This window comes from Alligator sinensis, unplaced genomic scaffold, assembly GCF_000455745.1.
Source record: "Alligator sinensis unplaced genomic scaffold, ASM45574v1 scaffold221_1, whole genome shotgun sequence".
NCBI classification, from domain to species: Eukaryota; Metazoa; Chordata; order Crocodylia; family Alligatoridae; genus Alligator; species Alligator sinensis.
Window position 1 is genome coordinate 2,958,592 of NW_005841948.1, and position 24,300 is coordinate 2,982,891.

At 42.9% G+C, this 24,300-nt stretch overlaps 1 protein-coding gene across 3 annotated transcripts in view; it reads left to right on the top strand.

Moving 5' to 3' along the window:
- Positions 1-5,862, top strand: part of MSRB2 (methionine sulfoxide reductase B2) — a 32,155-nt gene extending 26,293 nt beyond the window's left edge. For all 3 annotated transcript variants that reach the window (XM_006020170.3, XM_006020169.3, XM_025199707.1), the window contains exons 4-5: positions 4,303-4,450; positions 5,426-5,862. In XM_006020170.3, coding sequence (XP_006020232.1) covers positions 4,303-4,450; positions 5,426-5,533 — 256 coding nt within the window. In that variant the 3' untranslated portion in view covers positions 5,534-5,862. The remainder of the gene's footprint in view (positions 1-4,302; positions 4,451-5,425) is intronic.
- Positions 5,863-24,300: the final 18,438 nt, after the last annotated feature.

Consider the following 24,300-nt stretch of genomic DNA (forward strand, 5'->3'; position numbering starts at 1 on the left):
TCAGCTATTTTAGGAAGAATCTACACAATCCTAACACAAAAATCAATATTTGATAAGAAAATAATTCACTGTGTTCAGAGCTGAGCAGTCAGCAACAAGAACTTCAGGTTAGCAGTATTTTACTGAACTGTTCAAATGCACAGGAATATTAGCTAAGAATAAAAATAAATATCCTTACTCTTTCTCCTCCTCAGATACCCTTCCCTCTCTCTCTTTCTCTCTCTCAGTCATTTCTGCTACCAAATGTTCATTGGAGAAAGTTAGAAATACATGGAACAAAAACCTTAATCCATAGATAACAAATTATGGAGCTTTAAAGAAAGCTCAAACCTTCAATCAACCATAAACCTACAGCTGAGGCGCATACAGCAAAAAGCACTTTTTAAGAATTATCTGGACTGTATCCAGGATGGCTAAAGTAATGATCAAAGCAAATTACATGTGCTAGAAGTATGGCATACTGAAGGCTAATCTAACACACATGTTTAGGGAAAGTCTATTTATAAATTCTTGGCTGAAGCACTTCAAAGGACAAATCTGGCCTTGATCAGCCATGTTTACATGGGTTCTAGAATGTAGGGGATCCGTGACATGCCTGTTAGTAAACCTCATAGGGACATTCTCTATTTAGAGCTAATTTAATAGCTCAGAAGGCTAATCCTTTAACAACAGAAAACATCTATGGTAAGCTTAGCCATTAGACTTTTGAAGATAGATCCCAGACTGAAGTGGAGCTATAATGAAAAGACTTCAGTTGGTTTTAGATAGAGTCCTTGCAGACTGTCCTTCTGTGTAAATTATCAGGGGGATAAATGTAAAGGAATATAGTTAGACAAGGTTATTTGGGTAAATCTGATATTTTATTAGACCAACTCAAATAGCTGGAAAAATTCTTCTTAGCAAGCTTTTGGGTTTAAATACCTTTTGTCAGGCTGAGGAAGCATCGGCAAGTGGTGTATGCTCTTCCTGGATGGAATGGATGGTAAAGAAGCCAGAGACTAGTATGCATGCAGGAAAGCCAGTCAGTGAAGTTGAAGAAAGCCAGTCAGTGAACTGTATAAGGAATATGGTTGTTTCTTGATCTTTCATGGACCGGGGGTGGGGCTGGGAGTGGAGGGAAATGTGTCAATATGTAAAACTTATTCCTGTGTTTTAGAAATATAACAAGCCAAAAGGAGAAGCACAGGTAGGTGCTAATGAACTTCAGATATTGTAACTGGATTGCCATCTTGGCTCTGGCCATTCCTCAGAGATTGTCCATGTGGCTGTTCCCCTGTATTGTCTCCAAGCCTTTGCGCTAGACTGGTGATTTTTAAACTGTGTTCTATGGAACCTGGTTTAGAGTTTCTGCAAAGAGATTAGGGATAATGGCAGAGTGGGTCGGGAGGTGGTATGACCCCTTTGCCAGGCTGGGTTGCCTGGATCTGCATCAGTTCATACAGCCTATAGAGCCAGGGGTAGGAGTTCCACAGCAGAATTGATATGAAAGGGCACTGTAGTGTCAGGAAGTTTGAAAACCACTGCCCTGGATCATGCAGAAGATCTTTCTGGATGGAAAGGGCAGGGCCAGTAGCCACCTTACCACCTCTGTGGGCAGTGTGCAGACTGTATTTACTTCTTCTGTACAGCTTATGCCCCTTTTGGGACAGCAGGCAGTTCCTGGGGCAGCTAACAGACAGAACCAGCTTGGCTGAAGCATTGGGCTAGGGACAGACATTCAAAAAGCCTGAGCCTGAATTGATTCAATCTTTGTAGGTTAGTCTACCCTGGCTGGGCTGAACTAGTTTGTAACTGGACAGATGTTCTCTCTGGACTGAGGAAATGCAGTCACATGCCTGCTGTGGCTCAGGCTAGAAGCCAGGGACACTAAAGCAGCCCTCCTTTCCCTTCGACAGAGCTGAGCTGACGGGGGGCATGGCCACAGGGGGCTCTGATTAGGGAGGGGAACTCCCTCTCCTGCAACCCAGAAGGGAAAATTTATCACACCCAACTCAGTGTTCATCACCCCGTTAAGAAAACAAAAAAGGGACATTACCAGCTACCTGTCCTGTCTTTGTCCAGCTTGGAGGTAGCCAGTACAGTATGTGGTCTGCTAGCTAATGCTGAGAGGTGTCTGTGAGGGACAGGGGAATGCCTGCTTAGCAAAGAGTGGGGAGGGCAGGTGGAGAGCAGAAGTCAAGCAGATGCCTGCAGAGACTGCTGGAGATGCAGCCAGGGAGCAGGGGGGGAGGGGCCAGCCCTGCTGTGGAGCAGAGAGCCCCTTCTAGCCCAGAGAGCATGCCAGGGTGCTGGGGGAGTCTGGTTTATCTTAAACCAGCAAGGGATCTGGGACAGACATTGCATAAACTGGTTTGACCCAAATCAGTTACATCTGATACTACATTCAACCAGGTTTATCTCAACCTGGTTTCAGCCTTCTCAAACTGGTTTATGTGCACTGAACATCTGGTCCATTACAGGTTTAAACCAGTGTCTGATCACTTAAACTGGTTTATGTGTAATGTCTGTCCCTAGCCTTGCTGGTAGAAGGCAAGAAGGGGATGGGGAGGCAGTGAGTCTCTCTGTGGTAGGTCCTGGCAGGTAGCAGACCCCTGAGATGCCTGTGTGGTTGGAGGCAGACACGGTGCATCTGTGGCAAGCCTGAAACTAATGTTTAATTACACCTTGTGGCCTAGTCAGTGTAATGCACCAGCAGCCCTTAGGAAGATGATCTCTCTGCCATTCCTCTGCTAACAGTATCTCTATTACTTGCAAAAGTTGTATTGCTCATAAAAAAGACTTCTACAATTAATTACAAAGCATACACCACTCAGATTATTTGCGTTTATCTGCCATCAGACGTGTAGTGCTACATTTTGTCTTGCATTAAAGCAAATGCTGTGCTTTTTGCACACTTGTTACATTAGATATTCATCAGTTTGTCTTTCTGAGATGCTCTGAAATAAGACTTACAGATTTTTCTTCACTGCATCTTTCATGTCCCACCATCGTCTGTCTGTTTATCTTACTTAAGTATACTTTGAATTGTTGTTGACACTGCCTTCAGTGGTGTTAGGAATTCCCTTTACCACAAGGTGTCACTATGAGCATTGATTTGGGGGAGCAGAGAGGGCTGGGATCAAGGAATAAAAACCTGGGTGGGAGACCCTTGGGATTTCTTCCCCAGCACATTTAGCATAGTAGTGCCTTTGTCTTGATTTTTTGCCACAGTGTGTAAATCACTTGTCCTGAGAAAAAGACCAATTCTGAATTATGGTCATGGTTCAATCTTGCATTATTTATAAGGGAAGGAACTTTTAGGTGTCTTTTCACTTGCCACTTGTCTCAAACTGTTATTTTGTTCATATTTTACAATACGTGTTAAAAAGAACACTGGCAATCCTTTATAATAACAATAGCATTTTCTCCTTGTGTGCCTTGAGTTGAAAACTGGTCTGGAAAGGAATCTATGCTGAAACAAACAAATTGTAGTTCATCTTAAATGTTGTGCACTTTCTATGACTTGCTGTTCTGTATCTGCATCTAATATCAAATCTTCAGTTTTTACTCTGACTATACTGATTTATGTTACCTTTGACATAATTTAAACACAATTTCCTTTGAATTTTCCTTGAATGGCACCTTTTAAGCAAAGTATGATTGAAGGCTTTTCCTAGTCTCTTACCTATTTCAGCTATCATTTTTTGCAGTTGTTGCCTATCAGTGAGGGAGTATTTCTCTCTATGGTACCAGTTGCCACCACTCAGGAGCAGTGCATCATCGTATTGTAGAAAGTTTCCATTCGATTGGTGCGATAAGCCAAGCTCTGATCAACAAAGCAAATATTTTTAGTGGCAGCTTGTCACTTGTGTTGCTTCAAGCAGTAGTTGCTGTGACATGTGAACCTGGTTTGCCAGGTCAAACTAATGAGTCTCCATTATTATTGTATTTTCAATTTTTAAAAAAAATCTCTTTTGAGGCTGTACCGTAGTGAACAAGGCATGGCACTATGACCTCTTAGTAGACTTTACCTTTTGTGTTCAGCTGTTTAGAGCTTGAAAATGGCTTTCTACGCACCGTGGGTTTTCAGTGCCATCAGCAAGGAGGACGAATCCTTTCTGCAGAAGGATCAGGAAATCCATTTGGTGAAAAAGCTCAGAGAAGCAGTGGTGCACTGGGAAGGATTTCTACTGAGCCAGAGGCTAAATGTTTAAAAGGGGAAAAGTAGGGGGTGAAAGGGAAAGCCTCTTTTCCTATTAGAAACAATTAAAATGCCCATGAAATATTTCTTTATTGAATAACAAGATCTGCTATCTTTAATAGTTCAGAAAAGAAGTATGATTCTGGCACTGGATGGCCTTCATTTTCTGAGGCCTATGGAACATGTGGCACAAATGAAAGCAATACCAATATCATGAGGCGTCCAGATAACTCATTGGGATCAACCAGCACGGAGGTCCTTTGTAAGCAGGTATAGATATACCTTGGAGACTACACAGAATTATCTTTTGAATATTTTCTCCTTTCTTCATCTTTCTATCACCACATGCATATTTAAACATATAACAACATATAGGTTTAATAGGTTAATTTTTCAAAACCACTTGTGATACAGGAGCCAAAATCCTATTGAAGGTCATTTGGACTTAATTTCATAAGTGACCTAGGTGCTTTTGAAAGTGTTTGCCCTGGGTTTTATTTATGCATTTATATAATTTTACAAATGTACTTTTTGCATTCACATGGTTAGCAAGTAGATCTGTCCAGAGGTACCAGGGGAGGGCAGCTATACCACAGAGATGTTTCTTTTCTCAAACATTGGGATACAGAGACATGAGACAAGATCCAACAGTAACATAAAAAAAAAAATTGCTGAGGGAACATCTTGCCTGTGAAGGAGGGGACTAGCACAGAAGGAAAAATTTCTAGAAAAATAGCAGTGAACTGTTACATGTATATCTCGGTTCTGGAGCACGCTGCGTCAGACCTAGGCCCTCTCCAGTACCAGAAGCATTAACAAGGGGATGGACAGATTATTGTCATGGAGGGGTCAAGAATGTTGCGTGCATGGTGCTACAGCAATAGGCCTCGTTTGCACCAAATAAAATAGCAGAAGGAATAGGTGCTCTAAGGAGTGCTTTTCATTGTGTGTTACTGCAAATGTGGAAAAGCTAACTTCCTTTAAGAACCTTGTATTTCTCTGGGTGTTATTGCAGCTTGAGTACTGATAATTTTTTCTATGAGTTTTGTACTGGTCTCCTTATTCTCTGAGTAAAGACATCCCTTTCTCAAGGAAATGTTGGGTAGTTTGCAGGGGTTTTTTTCTCCTTGAGTGGTCAGTCTTGCCTATAGCTGTGGAATAGCAATGTAGAAAGCAAGGTGGTGTCTGATTTCATAGACATCTGTGTCCAAGCAGCTAATAATTAAGATTGTTTTTCTGTTGCAGTGTGATGCCCATCTTGGCCATGTGTTTGATGATGGTCCTATACCTTCTGGTCAGAGATTCTGTATCAACAGTGTGGCATTATCTTTTAAACCAAGTTCAGGCCAGTAAGACGGATCTTTGCAACCTGTGCATTGAAATGAAAGTACCATGGCTTTCCTTGTGCATTGCGGAGAAGATGCAGTGTTAAGTGCCAAAGAAGACTGCACCATGGGGCCCTGGATGCTACTGCACTTTTGTTTCAGAAATATTGCAGATGTTGATAAAAATATATTTATTGTGATTTCTAACCCAAAATGTACATTGTGATGTTTAATTTAGTTTTAAGTAGTTGATGCAATGAATTAGGTTTGACTAATTCTTATAAAAGTAGTTTTTATTAAATACTTTATTCAAAATACTCAGTTGAACTTCATGTTGTTGAAATAAAATGATTTCTGCAAAATGGTTTTGCTCCATTCTTAATATAAGCCTATACATTACTTTTTAAAATAGATCAAAGTAGTTGTGGCCTGGATTTTCCTATGTATAGTTGCATTGCAGCATTAGAATTTTTGCTTCCTTATGATGAGATCATCACATTGTGCTAAAAAGGAAGAAAAAATAATACAAAAATACTAATAAGTTTGTCCATATCTGAGATGCTTTTAATCAAATCAGTGACTGCATTTCTGCAGCCTACTGCTCACAGAAAAGCTCTAAAATGGTGCAATGCAAGCCCAAAATATAATTGCCTTTCCTCCTTCCCTGTGATCCCATTCTGGCATAAGAGAAGCAAAAGGGCGTGGGATTCTGATAGACGTATTCTTCTAGATTTGAATCAGGCTGGTTCGTCAAAGGGAGAAATCTGTGGGCATTTGGGGATAAAAAGTCCTATACCACCTTCTGTTTTGCCATGCCACCCAACTCTCTTCAGGGATATAAACAAAGTATGCAGCACCGATTAACCTTGCTATTTTTCCCAGCTTCAAATTTAGATTTTAGTTTATTTGTCTAAGGGTAGCTCATTCTGGATGCTGTAAGACTAACTCCAGGTTTTGAATCTCTTGTTACAAGTGTAAGTGCTGGTGCTGCTCAGCCAGTGTGTTGTGTAGTATAGGGTTGTCCAACTTTGGTGAGTCAGAGGCCACAGATGGTGTCAGACTCTGATCCATGCACCATACAGATCACATGCTGCAAGGTGGTCCCCCAGGATTAGGGTGTGCTGGCAACATGAAGCCCCCCACCCCTGTTGTTCAGGCTGCACTGGTGGCACACAACACCCCACTGCAGACCCCTAGACCCTATCCCACAGTGCCGCAGCAAGAGAGGCAGCTGCCGGGGCCTGTGGGCTGTGTGGCCTACAGGCCACCATTTGGACAGCCTTAGCGAGACAGTTTTTGTGCGCTTTCTTCCAGAAATCCAGACATACCCACAAATGAGATCTTGCTACTTCCTGAGTCATTTCTGATTCATTCCAGCATGATTCTTCCAAATACTACTCTAACCCTAAAGGGGCTTCCAGCAGTGTGAGAGGAGGGGACTTTTACCATCACATTCAACAGTCCTGAAGTAAACAGAATTTTAAATATGCCTTTTATACTTTTCTGGGTATAAACTTGTACTTGACTTTGTGCAGTACACAATAAAAGGGGAAGAAACCTACAGATATGCTTCACAGTGCATTCATGACTTCAGGTTTCCCCCTCATACACAAAGCAGAGAACGTTGATTCCAGTAAACTACCTGGGATTAAATTCTTCCTTGCTCAGAGTTACCAAGCAACATCAGCTTCACCTGTAAGAGGTGTGTTCCTTTTCCCTTTCTTGGTTGCCTAAGGGACAAGACAGGTGTGTTGGTTTAATTAAAGACTTGCTGCCCAGTGGAATTCTAAAGACCTTAAACAATTTCAAGAAGTGAAGTGTTACTCCCTGTAATAGGAGATGCTGTCCTGCCTTGGGACTGTTTACGGAGTTGTATTTACCAGCAAAAATCTTGTTTATTTTTGGCTTATGAAGCCTTTTGTATCCCTGCCTCCTCCAGGTGATCACATGGAGGGCCCATGTCTCCACCTGTTGACAATACTAGGATGCATGGTTTTATCTGAGTAAAGCAAACTGAAAAGTGATTGTCAAAGTAAGCTGGGGCTGGACTGCCACATGCTGGTAGATCATGCAGGTGCTCTGCCTGAACACAGTAATGATCCAAGGATAGCATTTTGCTTTCAAGCTTAAGTGCCTACAATTCCCCCAGACTCTGTTGAAGTGGAATAGACCATGGCTTGTGCTGTCCTAATGTTGAGTAACGTCTGGCCAGCATAGATTCACACCACTGTGACAATGGCTGCCTATACACCTAGTCAGGGGCAGGAGAGGGTGTTTTAATTAGAGTAGTTCCCGGAGAGTTGCTCTAATTAAAACACTGCATTGTCACATGTATTAAGCCCCCACACATTTAAAAATGGCCGTGGGACACTTTAACTAAAGCACCCCATGGCCATCTTGAAACATAGAGGATGGGGCTGCTTGATGCTGCGGGGATGCTGGAGCGTTTTATTTGGAATGCGGAGCAGAGGTGAGTATTCGAGTGTGCCCTGATGCATTCGAACTGGAATGTGGCAGAGCACATTTATAGGCAGCCAATGGTTTTAACTCATCTCTAGATATTTTGGCATCACATGTGCATACTTTTTGTGGAAGAGAGGAGTCCTTCAGTTCAACTTCGTGTTTCAAAACTGACCAGCTATATGGAAATAAGACACTCTGGGTAGGCATATTAGATTGCCACTCAGCACCACAGTACTTAAGGCCCAGATTCCCAAAGGTATTTAAGTACTCAAGTCCCACTGAAACGGTTGAGGTTGTGAGCTTCATCACTGTCCACATGGCATAGGCACTCAGAGATAAAAGCATCCACACACAGACCACAGACAAGTAGCTTAATGACTCTGGAGAAAGTGGCTGTTGTAGGTTCAGCCCTTAGTGAATTGGCAAGTGGGTGACTATCCCAAAAAGCAAAGGCTGCCTGCGCAAAGAAGGAGTGTGTCTTCTGTAACCGTAGGTGCCATTGTGTCCAACCAGAGGTTTGACTGAGGCAAGGAACAGCTGGTGACTGCCCACTTGTGCTGCAGAATGACCTGAGGGAAAAATAACTTGGCTAAAGTTTATCTTGCTAGTCCTTGTAAATGTCGTTAGGAAGCAGCCACCTTTAGGAACAGTGTCTGAACCGTTTACGCCATTTAAAAAATTGTACTTGTGTGGACAGTTCTGCTAACCATGAAGGTACCACTCCTTTATAAAGTTAAATGTGTGTCAGTTTTTGAAGGATAAGGGCCTTTAATTGCAAGCTTTTTGGAGTCAGGAGCAGTTTTTTTATTGTGCCTGTACAGCACTGCACCACCACGATCTGGATTTTGAGTGAAGGCCTATGTATTACCACACTTCAGTAAGTAATAAGGAGCGAAGGGGCTGCTGTAGTGCAATGTAGTCTATTTATGATGATACTTTTTGTCACAATACCTGCACCCACTTTGTTCTTGCTTATCAGATAAAGGGCAGCAGCTCCTCTGAACTGGGAGCACTCTGAAGATTGACAGCAACATACTGTTCCTCCATTTCCCTGGGAAGAGAAAAGATGTATAAAATTACTTTTTTCAGTAGTTTTGTATTTTTAATCAGAATGCTTTGTTTTTTCCTTTCATTTAGGGTTTCCATAAAGCTATTTTATTCTGATTTTATTTCCTACTTAAATTCTATTTAGATCATTTATCCTCGTAAATCTAGGACGGGGTGGCTAAGTAGCACAGGCAGCCTCTCTGTGTGGTATGTGGCAGATCGGGGAAGGAACAGGGAGCACACTGACAGACAGGGCAGAGTGGAAGACTGAGCAGGGAGCACAGGGCACGGAGCAGAAGATCAGGCAGGGAAAGGTCTCAGAGTGACACTCAGAGAAGGTGCCAGGCTAATTTGTCGCACATCTGCCAAAAAAGTTCACTTCCATTTATCTAGGAGGATCATTTCAAACTAATGTTTACAGCATCTCCGCAAGGCAGGTCACTAGTATCCATTTTACTGAAGGGAAAACAGGCAAAGAGGTTAAGGAATTTGCTCAAAGCCACATGTAGAGACAGCAGCAGAGCCAAGATTAGAACTCAAGTATGCCTGGCGCCTGGCTCCTAGGACTGTGTTTAGATCACTGTCTCTCTCATTCAGTTCTGGTTTAACCTAATTTATTCTGATTTCTAATTACAAAACTGGAAAGTAAAATTAACATGCTCCTACCTTCTTAGCTGGAGTGTCCAAACCAGGGTTAAGCAAAACAGGACAAATGGATGGTACATATGGAATGATACTTACTTGTCCTGTTTGTCGGAGCAAAGGAGGCCCTGGCTTGGATTGGAAATAGGTGGCTGCATGGGGGTCTCTCTGGGCATTTTAAGGAGGAATTGCAGAACCCAGCTTTGGTGAACAATGACTGCAATCCCTAGCAATGCTTTCTACTGCCACATAATCCAAAATGAATAGTTGTTCCTTAAGTTCCAGGTCAGCTTTAGAAGGAGATGGTGCAAAATGACTTGGGTGTGCAATGTCCTTTTCTTTGCAGGAACCATTGATTTTCCCTGGGAAGGAGAGAAGACAAGAAGAAAAGGAATAAGCTGCTCCCATGTTATGAGTAACTGCACTCTCTTCTCTACCGGAAAACCTGAACAAGCAGCAACAATCCCGGTGTGTGTTGCTATGGCCACACCCCCACAGAGGTACTGGGCTGCTCTCCTCCTCCCCTCTACATCATTTGTTTCAGTCCTACTAATGCATTTGGTTTTGAAATATATTGAACTTTTACTGCAAATTCCACTGTCCCAGAATGTCCCTCCAGATGGTAACCTTTTGCTTCACAGTAACACATTTCCAAGGAACAGGATGTTAATGGCATTTAAGCAGGCCCTGGGTTTTTAAGCAGGGCAGCTTCTAGTGCGACTGAAACACACCAGCTAAATGCGGGGCTTCCTACTGTCAGCTTTGCCTTTAAATTCATCACTGGATCTAACAGTTGTTCTTCATTTTCACAGCTGGGTTCATTACAGAGTGAGGTGAAGTCTTTCTACAGCCACATCAGTGTTCAGCACAGAAGAACCCTACCGTAGGATTTGCTGCAGCAGTGCAGACCCACAGCATAAGAAGGCCAGTTGCTTAGTTCTTGAAGTGTCTTGGACATGTGAATTTAGATGGTGAAAACATCCCACTTTTGTTCCTGGTGCATGTGGACTGCACTGGCAGTGTGCGCCTGCTGCCCAGGAGCGTATTGACCTGCCAATCTTCAAACTTCAGCTTCCTATGCAGATTCTGGGAGTCCTGCCACCAAACCCCAGGGCTGGCTCTTATTCTCTGCATTTCAACAGCTGACTTCTGGGGGTCCAGAGCTTTAGGAAATCCTTATCTGGAAAACAGCCCTGAGAATCTTTCTGGTTTCTTGTGTCTAGTCTGCAGCAGTTGTTGATGGAGGGCAATCAAACTGGATCTGTGGTAGAGTTTTGCGATGTCATGAATGTGGGTGATTGAAGTGCTCTAGAGCCATGTTCCTGCGACTGCTCCCTCTGATACCTTGCACAAGTGATAATGCCTTGACTTTCAGATGTACAAACATAACTTGTATCACAGTGTTCACCACCCTTCTGCCATAGAGTTCACACAGACGTTTGTGAAACCTGAGACAGATGTTCATCCCATTTTACAGAAGAGGGGACTGAGGTACTGCAGTGAGATGCGACTTACCCCAGATCACGCAAGATGCCTGGGGCAGGACCAAGAAATGTCTTTGCTGAAAGGCTTCTGGGAAGCTGCCTGAGTGCAAGTTGCTGCAAATAGTTACAAAAGCTAAACAGGGATTTAAAATGAAACCCTTTTATATCAAGGTGTTCATATTTTCAAGGTTAAAACAAGATATGAATCCTAGGGCAGATGTGTTCACTGGGGCTGGTTTTAGCAGAGCCAAATAATGTGCTTGAAAGAATTTGGTAGCTTAGGAGGAGAAACAGAAAAGGTACTCATTTCCCTCTGCCTATCCTCACTGTACCTGGGCTTCTCTTCTCTCTTCAGCTGCACCCTCTCCTTTTTCTCCTTCAGCATCCCCTCACTGCTAACCCTTCCTCTCCGCCACACACATTCTCTTGATTGTGTCCACTAGACCTCTGCCTTGCCTTTGCCTCTTTCAGTTCTGCCATCCCCCATCTGCCTGGGGGTAAAAAAGGAGAGCAGCTACGTGGCCACCTACCTCCATCTGAAGTAGTAGCTACCCAGAGGCGCTGGTGATGGTGTGGCTCTGAGAGACTCCATGGGAGCATTGTAGATGGAGAGCTAGTGCCTGTGGTGCATGTGTACTCGCCCTACCCACTGTCAGTTTTATTAGCTTAGCTGATTTGTGACTTGTGCGCCCAGTAATGGGGATTTCCAAATCAGCTAAAACAGTTTTCTGTAAAAGTAGCAGGGACAAGCCTTGTATTCAGGAACTCTTGGGAAACAGACTGTATAAATAAAACAGTCTCTGCTGTCCATTCACACTAATGCAGTGAGAGGAGTAAGTGCAGTGGGCAAGGGTCAGTTTATCTTTTCTTGAATAAAAACAATGAGGAAGATGGGAGGCAGAAGGACCAGAAGACCTGAGGTTTGCCCTTCTGCATGTGACACAGATTCATGGGGCCATTTCTGACTAGAGATATGTGTCTATTTTCCTGGATTACTGAGGGAAGAGGTCTTGTTCTGGATCTCAGAAGAATTGGGGCAGGTGTTTGTGCCTGGAAAGTTTTGGGCATGTAACCCTGTAAAACACCACACCAGGTGCAATGTGAACCCGCACACATGCACTGCCCCAGCAATGACCCTTCTTCCAATCCGGAAGAATTTCCCTCCCTGTTTTAGGCTTTACATCACATCTTCAGCCTGGGCCTCTCCTGAATGCACTCTAGTATTCATGCTTGGGGTCCATTAGGAGCAAAGGTCATGAAGCCCTTTTCATGTACAATATGTCTAGCTGGGTGTGTGCAAGTTTACTTGGGCCCCAGAGAAGAGAAAAGGGGCCTCCATGACACTTCTGTCTGGCAGTTTTCCAAGTGGCCTCTGCTTATAGGTTTGCTCTGTAGGAACCTAGGAAGGACATTTTCCAAAAATTGATCGCGTGCAACTTTCTATGACCTTGTATCCCTTGCTTTATTTTTATGAATGAGGCTCTATTAAAAGCAGGGGGTAAATGTTTTCTCTTTGTTCCTCCTTCAGTTTACAAATTTGTCTTCTCCCATAGCCAGCTGTTAAAAGATTGGTTCTGCCCCTGCTTTCACCTTTGCTATTTCATGGCTAAGACATAAAACTGAGGTCCTGACCACTTGGCATTGAAGATCCATGGCTCTTTTTGTAATGGTAGCAGTGTCCTGGCTAGTTTCCAGATTCCAGACTCTGGCATTGTCTTACAGTTTCAAGTACATCTGATGCTCTTGCACCCTAAATCACTGTGTGATTGCTACTGATAAATTTTGTACCCTAAATTGTTCTGCAGAGAGGCTGTGAATTGCCAAACAGCTTCTGTGTTTCAGCTCAGAAGTGACTGATGTCTAGTGGTCGCACTAGCATATACTTCTAACTGCAAACACTATTCTGAGGCTTAATTCTTTGATGTTTGCAAAAAGTTTGATATCTCCAAATGAAAGATGCAATAGAAATGTCAAATCTCATTATTATTTCCTATTGTTGCTCTCATTTCTACTTCCACTAGCTTCTGCTCCATCAGTAACACAGCCATTGATTCTTCCCAACTTGGCTTCTTTGTTTCAAGAGTTCATCTTCAAGGTCTTCAGCTAATGGTCAGCTACTTCCAGTATAGCTGAAAAGTGCATGCCTCTGGCCTGTGGCCAAACACCCTTTCCTTGTTCTCATTATTTTAATACACACTGGCTGCATCTGCATAAGATGCTGACTACTTTGTAGCCCAAGATTACTGTGCAGTAGTGTAGCGTGGCAGAAAGCAACATGACACGACTGTGCAGTAGTCTTGGGCTACTGCACAGTCAGTGTCACAAAAAAGCCATTTGTCAGTGCTACTGCACAGTAACTCGGGTTACTGTGCAGTCATTTAGTACCTGTTTATACACATGTAGATGTGGCCACTGTGTTCAAGTAAGAGTCTAGCTGTTTAGCAAGATTTGCTACAGCGAAGCTAGGACAAAGTGTTCACTTCATCACTGAAGCCAACATTAAAGTGCTATGCTTTACATTAATGGGAAATTCTAGTGAGAGAGTCATTGTAAAAAAATGTCTTTGGCCTTGATTTTACTTTCATTGAAATAATGGAAATGCTGACAGATTCTTTTACAGAGTAAAGCAAGGGAGGTGGCTCTAACATGGGAAATACAAGGCAGTTAGGATTTATTCAGTGTATCCGTTTTGTTTTTCCACAACCAGTAAAGAATTTCAATTACAAATATAACATGCACTTGATCATTTTAGAGAGGCTTTTAGCCTGTGAAGAAATAATGCAGCCCAGTCATCACTACTTTTAGCAGGTATCTTGGACAATTTTCAAAAGCAGTAGCCTATTTAGCAGGTGCAATTCAATAGTTAGACATCTAAATATCACCATTTTCATTTGCAGTTTTGTTCTTTCATTTTTTAAGACTCCTGAAATTAGATGTAGATTAAAAAAAACCCCAAAAGCAGACTCTTTGTTTATTAAGAGAAAAAGGGAAAGTATGAAAAAGTCAAAACACAAGACAAAGTGAAGCTGCGTGTGCACTTTGCATGGTGTGCTGCTTGAAAGCAAATATTATTTATTTAGGGCAATTTGAAAATGCCCTTTTGAAAGCCTCCAATATTTTAGAATAATCTGGCATTTAATTCTTATAAAACAAGACAGAACACAAGTCTGCTCTGCAGTGACCTCTAGGGTACTTCAGTTTCACACCTCCAGGAACTTTTATTATGCAGAGGCAATAGCTTCTCCCTAGTGAATGCTGTGAATCTACTTTCTGTTCTAAGGCTAAATCTTGCCTCCATTTAAAATCCTTAGTAAAAGTTCCTTTCCCAATCTGATGCCCCATATAAGGTCTGACCTCAGAGATGCTGATCATCCATAGTGCTCTGTGACATCAAAGAAAGTTGCAGGTGCTCCACATGGATCTGATCCAACACTCATTGAAGTCAATGAATACACTTCCTTTGACCTCATGGAAACTAGATCATGCTTCAGCTCTCAGAAACAGACTACTTAGACAATGCTAGTCCCTTGCACAAACTTTAGGCGTTCTTGTGTGTCCCTTATACAAAAGTGGTGTCTTTTCTTCGATATTATCATATTTCATCCAAATTTATTCCCCTTGTGGTGTTTGTTATCAAGCCTCTCCTTGCTGAACCCATTTAGCCTGACACCCTTTTGTTGCATACTTTCTTGTGAAATGTGACCTGAAAACAAAGTGCAGCCATCCAGGGGGGAAAAAAACTGCAGACCTGACCCTGCAAACCTGTGTGTGCAGTGTTTAATCATGGGTATTATGCCATTGACTGCAGTGGGACCACTTACATGGGTAAGGGCTTGCACGACTGGGTCTTGAGATAGGAACCTGATGGAAATGAAACAAAACGAAAATGAATGCAGACCACTTGACAGCAGAAGGTTGTCAGAAAGCCAAAATGGAAACAGCTGGCCCAGCCCAAAGAAAAATCATCTGCATTAAAAAAAAAGGATAATGGAAAAAAATTCCCATAAACCTCAAGGCTAAATTGTTCAAAAGTAAGACCAAAAAAATAATCACAGTAGGATATCAAAAATAAAATTGGTGCAGCTCTTCTTACAATCACTGGGATGAGATCCCAATGGCTTGTGTCCTTAGAAGTAGTCCTTATGCATTCATTTGCCAACCACCTCAGCTAACAATTGAACTTCAGGGGTGCAGATTAAAGCAATAGCAGGTGGCAATCTAATTGCTATCAATCTTATATCTGAATTTCTCATTTGTCATCTAACCTCACTACAGCTGGCTCTCAACCCTGATTATCTTCACTGCTATTACTACAGGTTCAAAGAAGATATGGATTTTTGGTCTCATTTGCATGCTGCCAAAGGCAGCTTATGTGATTTGGAATATGGTAACGGAGGGGTATACAGGTGCCATGTTTTGAGGGATGAAGTATGAGGTGAACTATCTAGAATGCCCAACTAAGTATGCCTTTCATTCTTTTCATGGGAAATCAGTCATTGTGTGACTTGGTATTCATTATCTGACCTAGCTAACTGGTACCAGCTTGACTCGTCAAACCAAGAATGGCTGAAGGGAGGCATAATGGACACTAAGGAATAGCCATCAACAGGTCTGGTCTAGAGCCAGGAAACAGCAAGCCACTGAGGCAGCCCAGCAAATGGAAAAAGCTGAGCTGCTTCAGTGATATTAGCAAGTGTCTTATTTTAATGAGTTATTTATAAAGTGAATAAAGAGGTCCATTTTTTCATTATATGTTCACAATCAATTAGAAGCATAGAAGTTATTTCTCATTCAGTATTACAAAGCAATAATTTCAAAGTTAACCCAGCTTGCTTTCCTGGTTGGCTGCTAAAGTTAGGCTCTCTGAGCAAGGAGGGACTTGACCTGTTCTGTCAGACAGCGCACCCAGGGAGTGAGGACTCTGAGTGCTGTGGAAGGCGATTCTCTGCCTGCCTGGTGAGGAAGACTGGGGCGATGTCTAAAGCAAAGTGAGGGAGGAGCTGTCAGGGATAGCCATCATCTCTCTCAGGGATACCTTATATTGATGCTTATGTTTATTACAGTTGTCACTGATGTGTACTGTGGTAGCACTGAGGAGCCCCTGTCATAGACCAGAACTACATTTTGCCTGGCTCTTCCTCAGAAAACTGTACTGTCAGTGCAGGCCATAAGGTAGATGCATATACAAGGACATCATTCCCAGTGCATACCTAATTACTGTGATATTGCTGTATCTTCCCAACTATATACCAGGAACTAGGCTGTGAGCCCCTTACTCACTTTGGCCAGTTACTCACATCAATAGTCAGTTCCTTTAACTTCACTGGAACCTTTTCTTGAGAAGAGCAATCCCCAATCTGAGTCAGGGCTTTACCATCTAGCTTGATGGGGGCAGTATTGAGCAGTTTTCAGATCCTGATTTGGAATAAATCTTTGCAGGGACTGAAGTAGGACCTGCCTGGAGAAGATCCAGGCACGCAGAGCAGCGCTGAGAAGTTACATACAACGGCAGAGCAGCAGAAGGACTCAGCCCTGGGCAGTCTGGGTGCCATGACTTCAGTGTTAGACGTGGTGAATGGTACAGTAATTCCAGAGTTTGCCACAAGATGGAGGCAAAGAACTTGCTTAGAATATTTAAAGGGCATGGTCACAGAGTTTTTTGGCTTTGAGAGGCCATTTCTGTCTACTCTCTTTTTGGATTTGAAAAACAGGCAAATAAGAGCAAATGAACTAAAGACTTGTACTTTAAAGCTGCTGTGCTGTCCTAGTGTATAGTCTGAGACACAGTGATATTCTCCCACAGAAATAGAGATACTATTAAATTCCCTTCCTCACTTTATTTTTCATTGTCATTTTTAAGCAGTATTTTATTTCCATACACAGACCAGCAAGGCAGATATGAGAACAAGTAATTTAAATCAGAGGTGAAGAGAACAGATATACTGCATCCAGTGTGTCAGGCAAGTTAATAAGATATAATTCCTTCCCCTGAACAGGAGACTTTTTTGTTCTTAAATGTTCTTAAAAATTGACTTGGATGGTTGTTGTCTTCATATCTATCAAGGTGACCCAGGCAAGACTTTAATAGATAGTAGTTACCTATTGATGTAAGCTAGTGCTTTGCTTAGTCATTCCAAATAGTAATTTATTCTGCATTGAAATGATTGGCCGGCAGGAGTGGGGGGGTGCTATTCATTGTGAATGAGACAAACAGAATCTGGCCCATCATGTCCATCAATCCAAAGAATTTTACACGCCATGGGACAAATCATGCCCTTCTTCCCCCAACGTATGCACACATTTATGTTTGTAAGGGTTGGCAAGGTTAGAAGAGTGAAATCATCAAAGTTGTATTGCAGGTGTCAATGTGAAATGTAAAAGCAAGGCAAAGAGATTGCACATTCCCCTCTAAGTCATAGCACTACTTTCTGTGGTCATGTAAGAGGTATGAGAAAAGGTCAGCAGCCTTCCACTGTTACCATAACCCAGACACTGCACTAGCAGCTTTGGAGTGGCTTTTTCTTCCTTAGGAAGGTAGGCATCATTCTCTTTTTAACAGCCATTGACTTGGGACAAGACTTTTCTCTTTTTTAAAGTTGTAAAGACAACATGAGTGCAAGGATCTATGTGTTTCTTTGCAATGACTTTGCATTACGTCTTATACCAGGTCTGTTCAACTGGCAGCCCTCATGAGCGGTAAACACTTGATCCTTAGGCTTCCACCCTGCCACTGCTCCTGCTGCTACCACTGCTTTTCCTTTAACTTCCACTTTCTGCTGCCCTGTGTACCTATGGGGAGCCCACCTCCTGTGCAGGAGGGGTGTCACACTGCCCATACAGTCAGGAGAGCCCTGGAGTCCCATGAGACCCAGGGGCCCATGACCTGTGCAGGGGATAGCCTTTGGCTGCTCAGAAGTTCAACAGCCTTATCGTATACAAAGCAGGGAATGCTACTGTGGTTTGGCTGTTACCAGCTCGGTCCAGGGGTACTGTTGCACATGGACCAGTGGACCCAGAGGGTCAGCAAGTTTGGCAAGGCTCATGTGGGTCATTGGTACTTAGACTACATTTTTCAAATTCAGGTTCTAAGTATTATGCACTTAACTCCATGTTTAGGCACCTACATGTAACTGGTCTGATTGTTAGAGGTGCTGGGTAACCAGCACATTTGGAAACTGTTCTGAGGGGACAGCCTGAAGAGGCAGAAAATAAGCAAGAGTTTGTAGGAAACTGTTAGATGTGCATGCTTATACCTACAGCTGCATCTGGACTATAATTTAAGCCATCAAGAAGCCAGGACCACCCCCAAGGAATGAAAGGAAAAATTCAGTAGCATAACTAGGGCAGGGTGACCATAGCAACTGCCCCAGGTGCCAACTTGGGGGCAGGAGTGGTACAAAAAAAAATGCTACCACTGCTGCACAGTCATGCCAGTGCACAGCAGCAGCTGGAAGTCGCCACTGCCCCCATGTGTCACAGCTGTCCCAGATGCCCAGCTGTATTGGTCTGCCTCTGAAATGATGTGATGCTATTCAAAGCAGGTCATTAATTCTTGCTTGTACCTCACATTCCCTGCAGAGGAAGATGATTGCATTGCCTTTGCTGCAAAAAGCACTGGGGTGTAAAACTCTTCAGGGTACAATTTAGCGAGATCTGTGACTTAATCACTAGGTGATCCTTGCTGTGATCCACCTGCCCAACCTGCAGTGGAAATGGTGTCCTTGACACCACTCTTTACAAGGGAGGGACCAGCAGTCTGCAACTGATATAAATGGAGCAGAAGGAGAAAAGCCCAGAGCCTCAAAAAAGTTAATTGTCCAGAATACTTAGCCAAATTGTAGCAATACCACCAGAAAGAACTAACCCTGAACTCCCTACAGTAATATACATGCTTGCAGTCTTGTACACTGACCTCTGGACAGGAATTATGATGAAGAAAGAGTCCTGAGAGATGACTTTGGAGACTGGACTCTTTGCTATCTGAACACTGCTGAACTCCATGGACATTTGAGGTCTGACTTATATGGCCTGGCCTCTATAATGGGGAATGGACCTCAGATCCCAACATCCCTGAACTTAGATCTAGATTCAGTTCAGAGACTCCTGGATATCAAAGTGTTGTGGCTGGGTCCCTCTCTCTATCAGGAGTCAAATAAAAACCCTGGATCTCACCCATTCTGTGCCATCATGGGTGAAAAAATTCATAGGTGTTAAAAAAATGGATCCAAATATTATGGTTCAGGCCATCTTTATATAGCACTTCAAAGCACTGCACATGCATTAATTAATTAACTCATTAGTATTTGGTGGTAGTACCAGAGATTTACCAACCAAAAATATGTCTTGAAAACATAATAGCCCAATGCTACTTATTTGGCTTTGGCAGGCTACACACATACACACATAACTGTAGGGAGGCCAAGCATCTAAAAAATGGGGTGGCAGCATTGCTACCCTTCAGAGAAGAAAGGAAAACTCAGTGAGTGAAATAGCAGGCAGAGCCCTAGGAACGTAGGATACAAACTGTAAAGACCCACAAAGGATTTGGAAAGAATATTGGCACCATCTGAAGAGGATGCTGAATTCTCATTCCTTCCCTCCAGACTTCATATGCCAACATGGAGCCACACAGCCCTGCTTACAGGGTTCCCATTCACAACAAACAGATGCAGCCCCACCCAAATAACAGAGTTAGAGCACGAAGGAGAGCTACATCCCTCTACAGTATATCATAGTGGGGAACAGGGCCAAGTGGCATAGGGAAAGTCTGCCCCTGTCCTGGAGTCTTGTGAAACTAAGCAGTGCCACTCATTTTGATGTGAACTATTGTCTGATAATGGCTTTCTGGCACTATTTAGGGACAGTGTAGACTCAGATATACTGCACATTACTGGCATGGGAATTACACCTTCAAATTCTTGACAGCTTGCAAGTCAAGGAAGGGAGAGTGTGGTTCATCCACCTCTCCTTTCTTCACAAGCCCCACTTATCTGCTGCTTGTCTGTTGGTTCTCATAAACTTTAAGTCCTTGTATTTTGTATAAGAATGAGCCTTCTCTGCATAAGTTTGCACCCTTTCTCTTTGGAGTGCCTGTATTCTTTTGAGATGCACGCCCCCCCCATGCCAGCCTCAAGCATCCTACTGAGGCCTTCAGCTCTGACAAGGAGTGCAGCTTTGCAGCTTTAAAAGAAGTGGGCTATGGTATAATATTGATTATAACTGTCCCTTAACTGACTGCTTCTGCTGTTGTCCCAGCAACATCCTTCACTGAGACCCAATCCAGAGATAATGGAGGAAACTCTAATACATTTGAGTCCACACCGGTAGACTGGTAGCAGAAGTAAATAGATATTACATTAGTTACATCCTACTGCCTGGTGAGTCAAAACCTAATGGCAGTGGCCCCTGTACTGTATCATCTGGTCACCTCACAATCTTCCAGGTATGTCAGCTTCCAACACTCCAGACAGTAGAGATATGCTTTTATCTCCAAGTTACAGAACAGGAACTGACACACAAAGAGACCAGTGCTAACTGTTAATGTGATTCTGTTCCTGCCATCAAGCCATCTATCTGTATCTGTGGGTGCCTAAATGCCCTTAAAATCTGGCCTGAAGTTACTTGGGGTACATAGGAATTCTATGTCAGTCATATATTCCTGAATCAAAAAAGGGAAGAGATTAGGAATTACAGTCCAACCCCACAAGCTACTAGAAAGAAATATTAAACATTATAAGCAGGAAGAGGATAGTAAGGTGATAAGAAGCAATAAACATTAACTCATCAAAACAAGTCATGTCAAGGGGATCTAATTTTCTTCTTTGACAGGACAACTTGTCTAGTGGACAAGGAAGGATTGGCTGATGTAATATATCTTTAGTAAGGCTTTTGACACAGCCAGTCTCATAAGCAAAATAGGAGAATGTGGTCTAGATGAACTCACTATAAGATTGGTGCATAACTCATGGATAGTGACTATTTGAGTATATTTTTTCATTGGTTTGTTGTCAAACTAAAAGGACATTGTAAATAAAGCCTGCAGGAGTCTGCCCTGTGTTTGGGTCTATTTAATATTTTCATCAATGGCTTGGATTATGGAACAGAGAGGACACTTAAAAAAATTGTAGGTGACATCAAGCTGGGAGAAATTTTGAGCACTTTGGAGGACACAATCAGAATTCAAGATGATTTTGTTAAGGTGCAGAAATGTTCTGAAGTAAAAAAGATGAAATTTAATAAAGACAAGTGAGAAGTACTACGCTTAAGAAGGAATCATCAAATACACAAATATACGGTATGGAATAACTGACCACACAACAGAAGTTCAGAAAGGGATATGGGATTTACAGTGGACCATAAATTGAAAAGGAGTCAACAATGTGGTGCTGCTGAAAAAAGGCAAATCTCGTTCTGGGATGTATTAACGGCAGTGTCATATGTAAGACACAGGAGGTAATTATTCTGCTCTACTTGGCACTGGTGAGACCTCAGCTGGAGAACTGTGTCCAGTTTTCGGCACCACACTTTAGGAAAGATGTAAGCAAATTGGAGAAAGTCCAGGGGACAGCAACAAAAATGTTAAGCGGTTTAGAAAAAATGAGCTATGCTGAAAGGTTAAAAGAAATGGGTTTGTTGCGATTAGAAAGATAAGCCTGAGGAAACACATGATGACAATCTTCAAATAATGCTTTCTGTTTGCACTGCAGAGATGACAAGAAGTAATCAGCTTAATTTACAGCAAAGAAGATTTAGGTCACAGCTTAGAGAGTACTTTCAAACTCAGAATAGTTAAGCACTGGGACAAGTTGCCTAGGGAGGCTGTGGAATCCTTATCACTGGAGGGTTTTAAAAACATCAGGAAGGGCAAACATCCATCAAGGGTGGACAGATGGACAGCCAGAGCAGGGGACTGATTAGATGACCTTCTGAAGTCCTTCCCAGCACTACATTTCTATGATTTTTGTGATTATTGAGCAGCTACTACTTGACACCTTTCAGTCTTCCTTGTGATAAGTGATGTATAAATATGGCCAAACAACCTATTGAAACAAAGCACTGTTTAATTCTATCAGTGGAAACAGAACATAATATGACGGGAAACGGATTTAACACAAGAGAAGGACTGCACATGTATCTACCTTACCCTCAGCTCTACCAGCCTATGGTAATGGACAAAACAGGTTTGCTTCATCAGACCCTCTGGTGGAGTCTGTCTGTTCTTTACAACAGATCCCTGAAAACTGCTTGCTCTCTTCCCCTAGGGGAAAATCTTTCAACTGTTTAGCATTGTTCTGATCACTTGGCTCTCAGCCTTGGTAAAATGAGTATTGTAAATTGCTGGCACCTGAAAGCAGCATCTTCAAAGATAACAGCTCAGACACTGTCTCAATGATCCTCACCATGTTTAATGGAAGTATACTTCTCTGGAGCACTTGTGTTGCCTTTCTGCTAGTTTTCTAACAGCTCTGCTATTTACCTAAACTAGCATATGTATTACATTAAATATTTCAATAACCCAATATAGCTATACAGTAACTGTCCCAATAAGTACATCACATACCACACTGATAAATGATTTTAGATCAACTCCTCTCCCCCACTTCTTCCCAACAGGAATAAAATATACAACTGTATAAGAACCTTTTTACATGGGTAATCCTGTCCATACTACAGGTGTGGTACTGCTTTATCCTGGTGTAGTTAAAATACTACAACTACTATGTGTAGACAAGCCCTAGAGAAACTGCATCATCAGTTTATGCAGCATCCCAGTGTCTTCATCTCCTTAATTAGTTAATAGAGGATCACAAACATAGAGGGCTCAGTCCCCCAAGAAAGGCTCTGTTGGGCATTGCAATGCTTGACTTCTAGGTGTTGTGCCTAGAAGGCTGAGAAGGGATATTATGGGTCTGTATAAATGCACCCGGGGGTGTAGAAAGCAGAGAGACAAAAGAGCTAAGCTAAAGGACAGTGCTGGTACAAGAACAAATAATAAGTATACATCGGCCCTGAGGCTGGCTATTTTAGCCTGGAAATTAGAAAAAGTTTTCTACGGATGGGAGCAGTGAGGTTCTGCAGTAGTTTCCCCAAAATCCTAATTATTTTTAAGGGGGAGTTTGAACAGTTTATAAGCAGTTTTGTGTGATGTGATGCCAAAAGATTGGACTCAGCACTCCAGCAGCCCCCCCCGGGGCCATCTAAAGTCCTTGCTGTCCTCACTAATCAGGGCCACAATTGGGCCTTGAATTACTAAGGAGCATAAGGGCCTTGTTGCTGGGGACAAGTAGCATGATGTGTTTAATTTAGACAGTAATAAGCACTACTGCAAGTTAGAACTTGCTCTGAGCAGTTGCATGGTAATGCTTACTACTGTTTGGACAGCTCACTGCTGTTTGTAGGCCCCAACTCCTGCATGCCAGCAGAGCTAGTAAGGAACACAAGTGTTATTTCTGTGGAGCAGACCCACAATAGCTAAACAGTTACTTAATACCACGTGGAGATACTCCTTCCACAAAAAGTACTAACTTTTCTACTATAGGATGGCACTTTACGCATGTTTTACCTGGATGCTGGATTTTTAAGTGCAGTTAACATGTCCTAAGAGCAATGTCGCACCAGGCCATAATGGGGCTCCAACAACTGTTAGAAACAAAATGTAATAATCCCAGACCTCTGGGTCTTCCCAGCCCATGCCCGGAATGGCCTTCCCAGGCCTCGCTCGCCTCCATTCCCTTTCCTTTGTGCATCACCTGAAAAAATGTACTGCAAGTGTTTGCATTTGGCAGTCCACGCAGCCAGTCCTGTGGCCTGCACACCTCCCTCCCCGCAGCGGGTCTTCACAGTTTACAGATGTGCCTAATCTGGGGCAAGACAGCTGCTACTTTTCAGGCTCTGGCAGAAAGGCTCCTGCTCTCCACAATGAAGGCTCTGTGGAGGTAGGGCTCTACTAAAACAGGCTACTTGTTCCTATATGGCCCTGGCCTCTGAGAGGAGCTGGGCGGAGGGGCACGAGCTTAAGTTTAGTGTGTGAAGTGGAAAAACAAGTGTCCTTGTCAGGAGGCCCCTGGGCCCAGGTGACTGAGGGGGCCCTGGCCCCACGCGTCCCTGTGCCCCGGGCTGAGCGGGGTGCGGCGGCGGCACAGTAGAGCCCGCGCCCGCC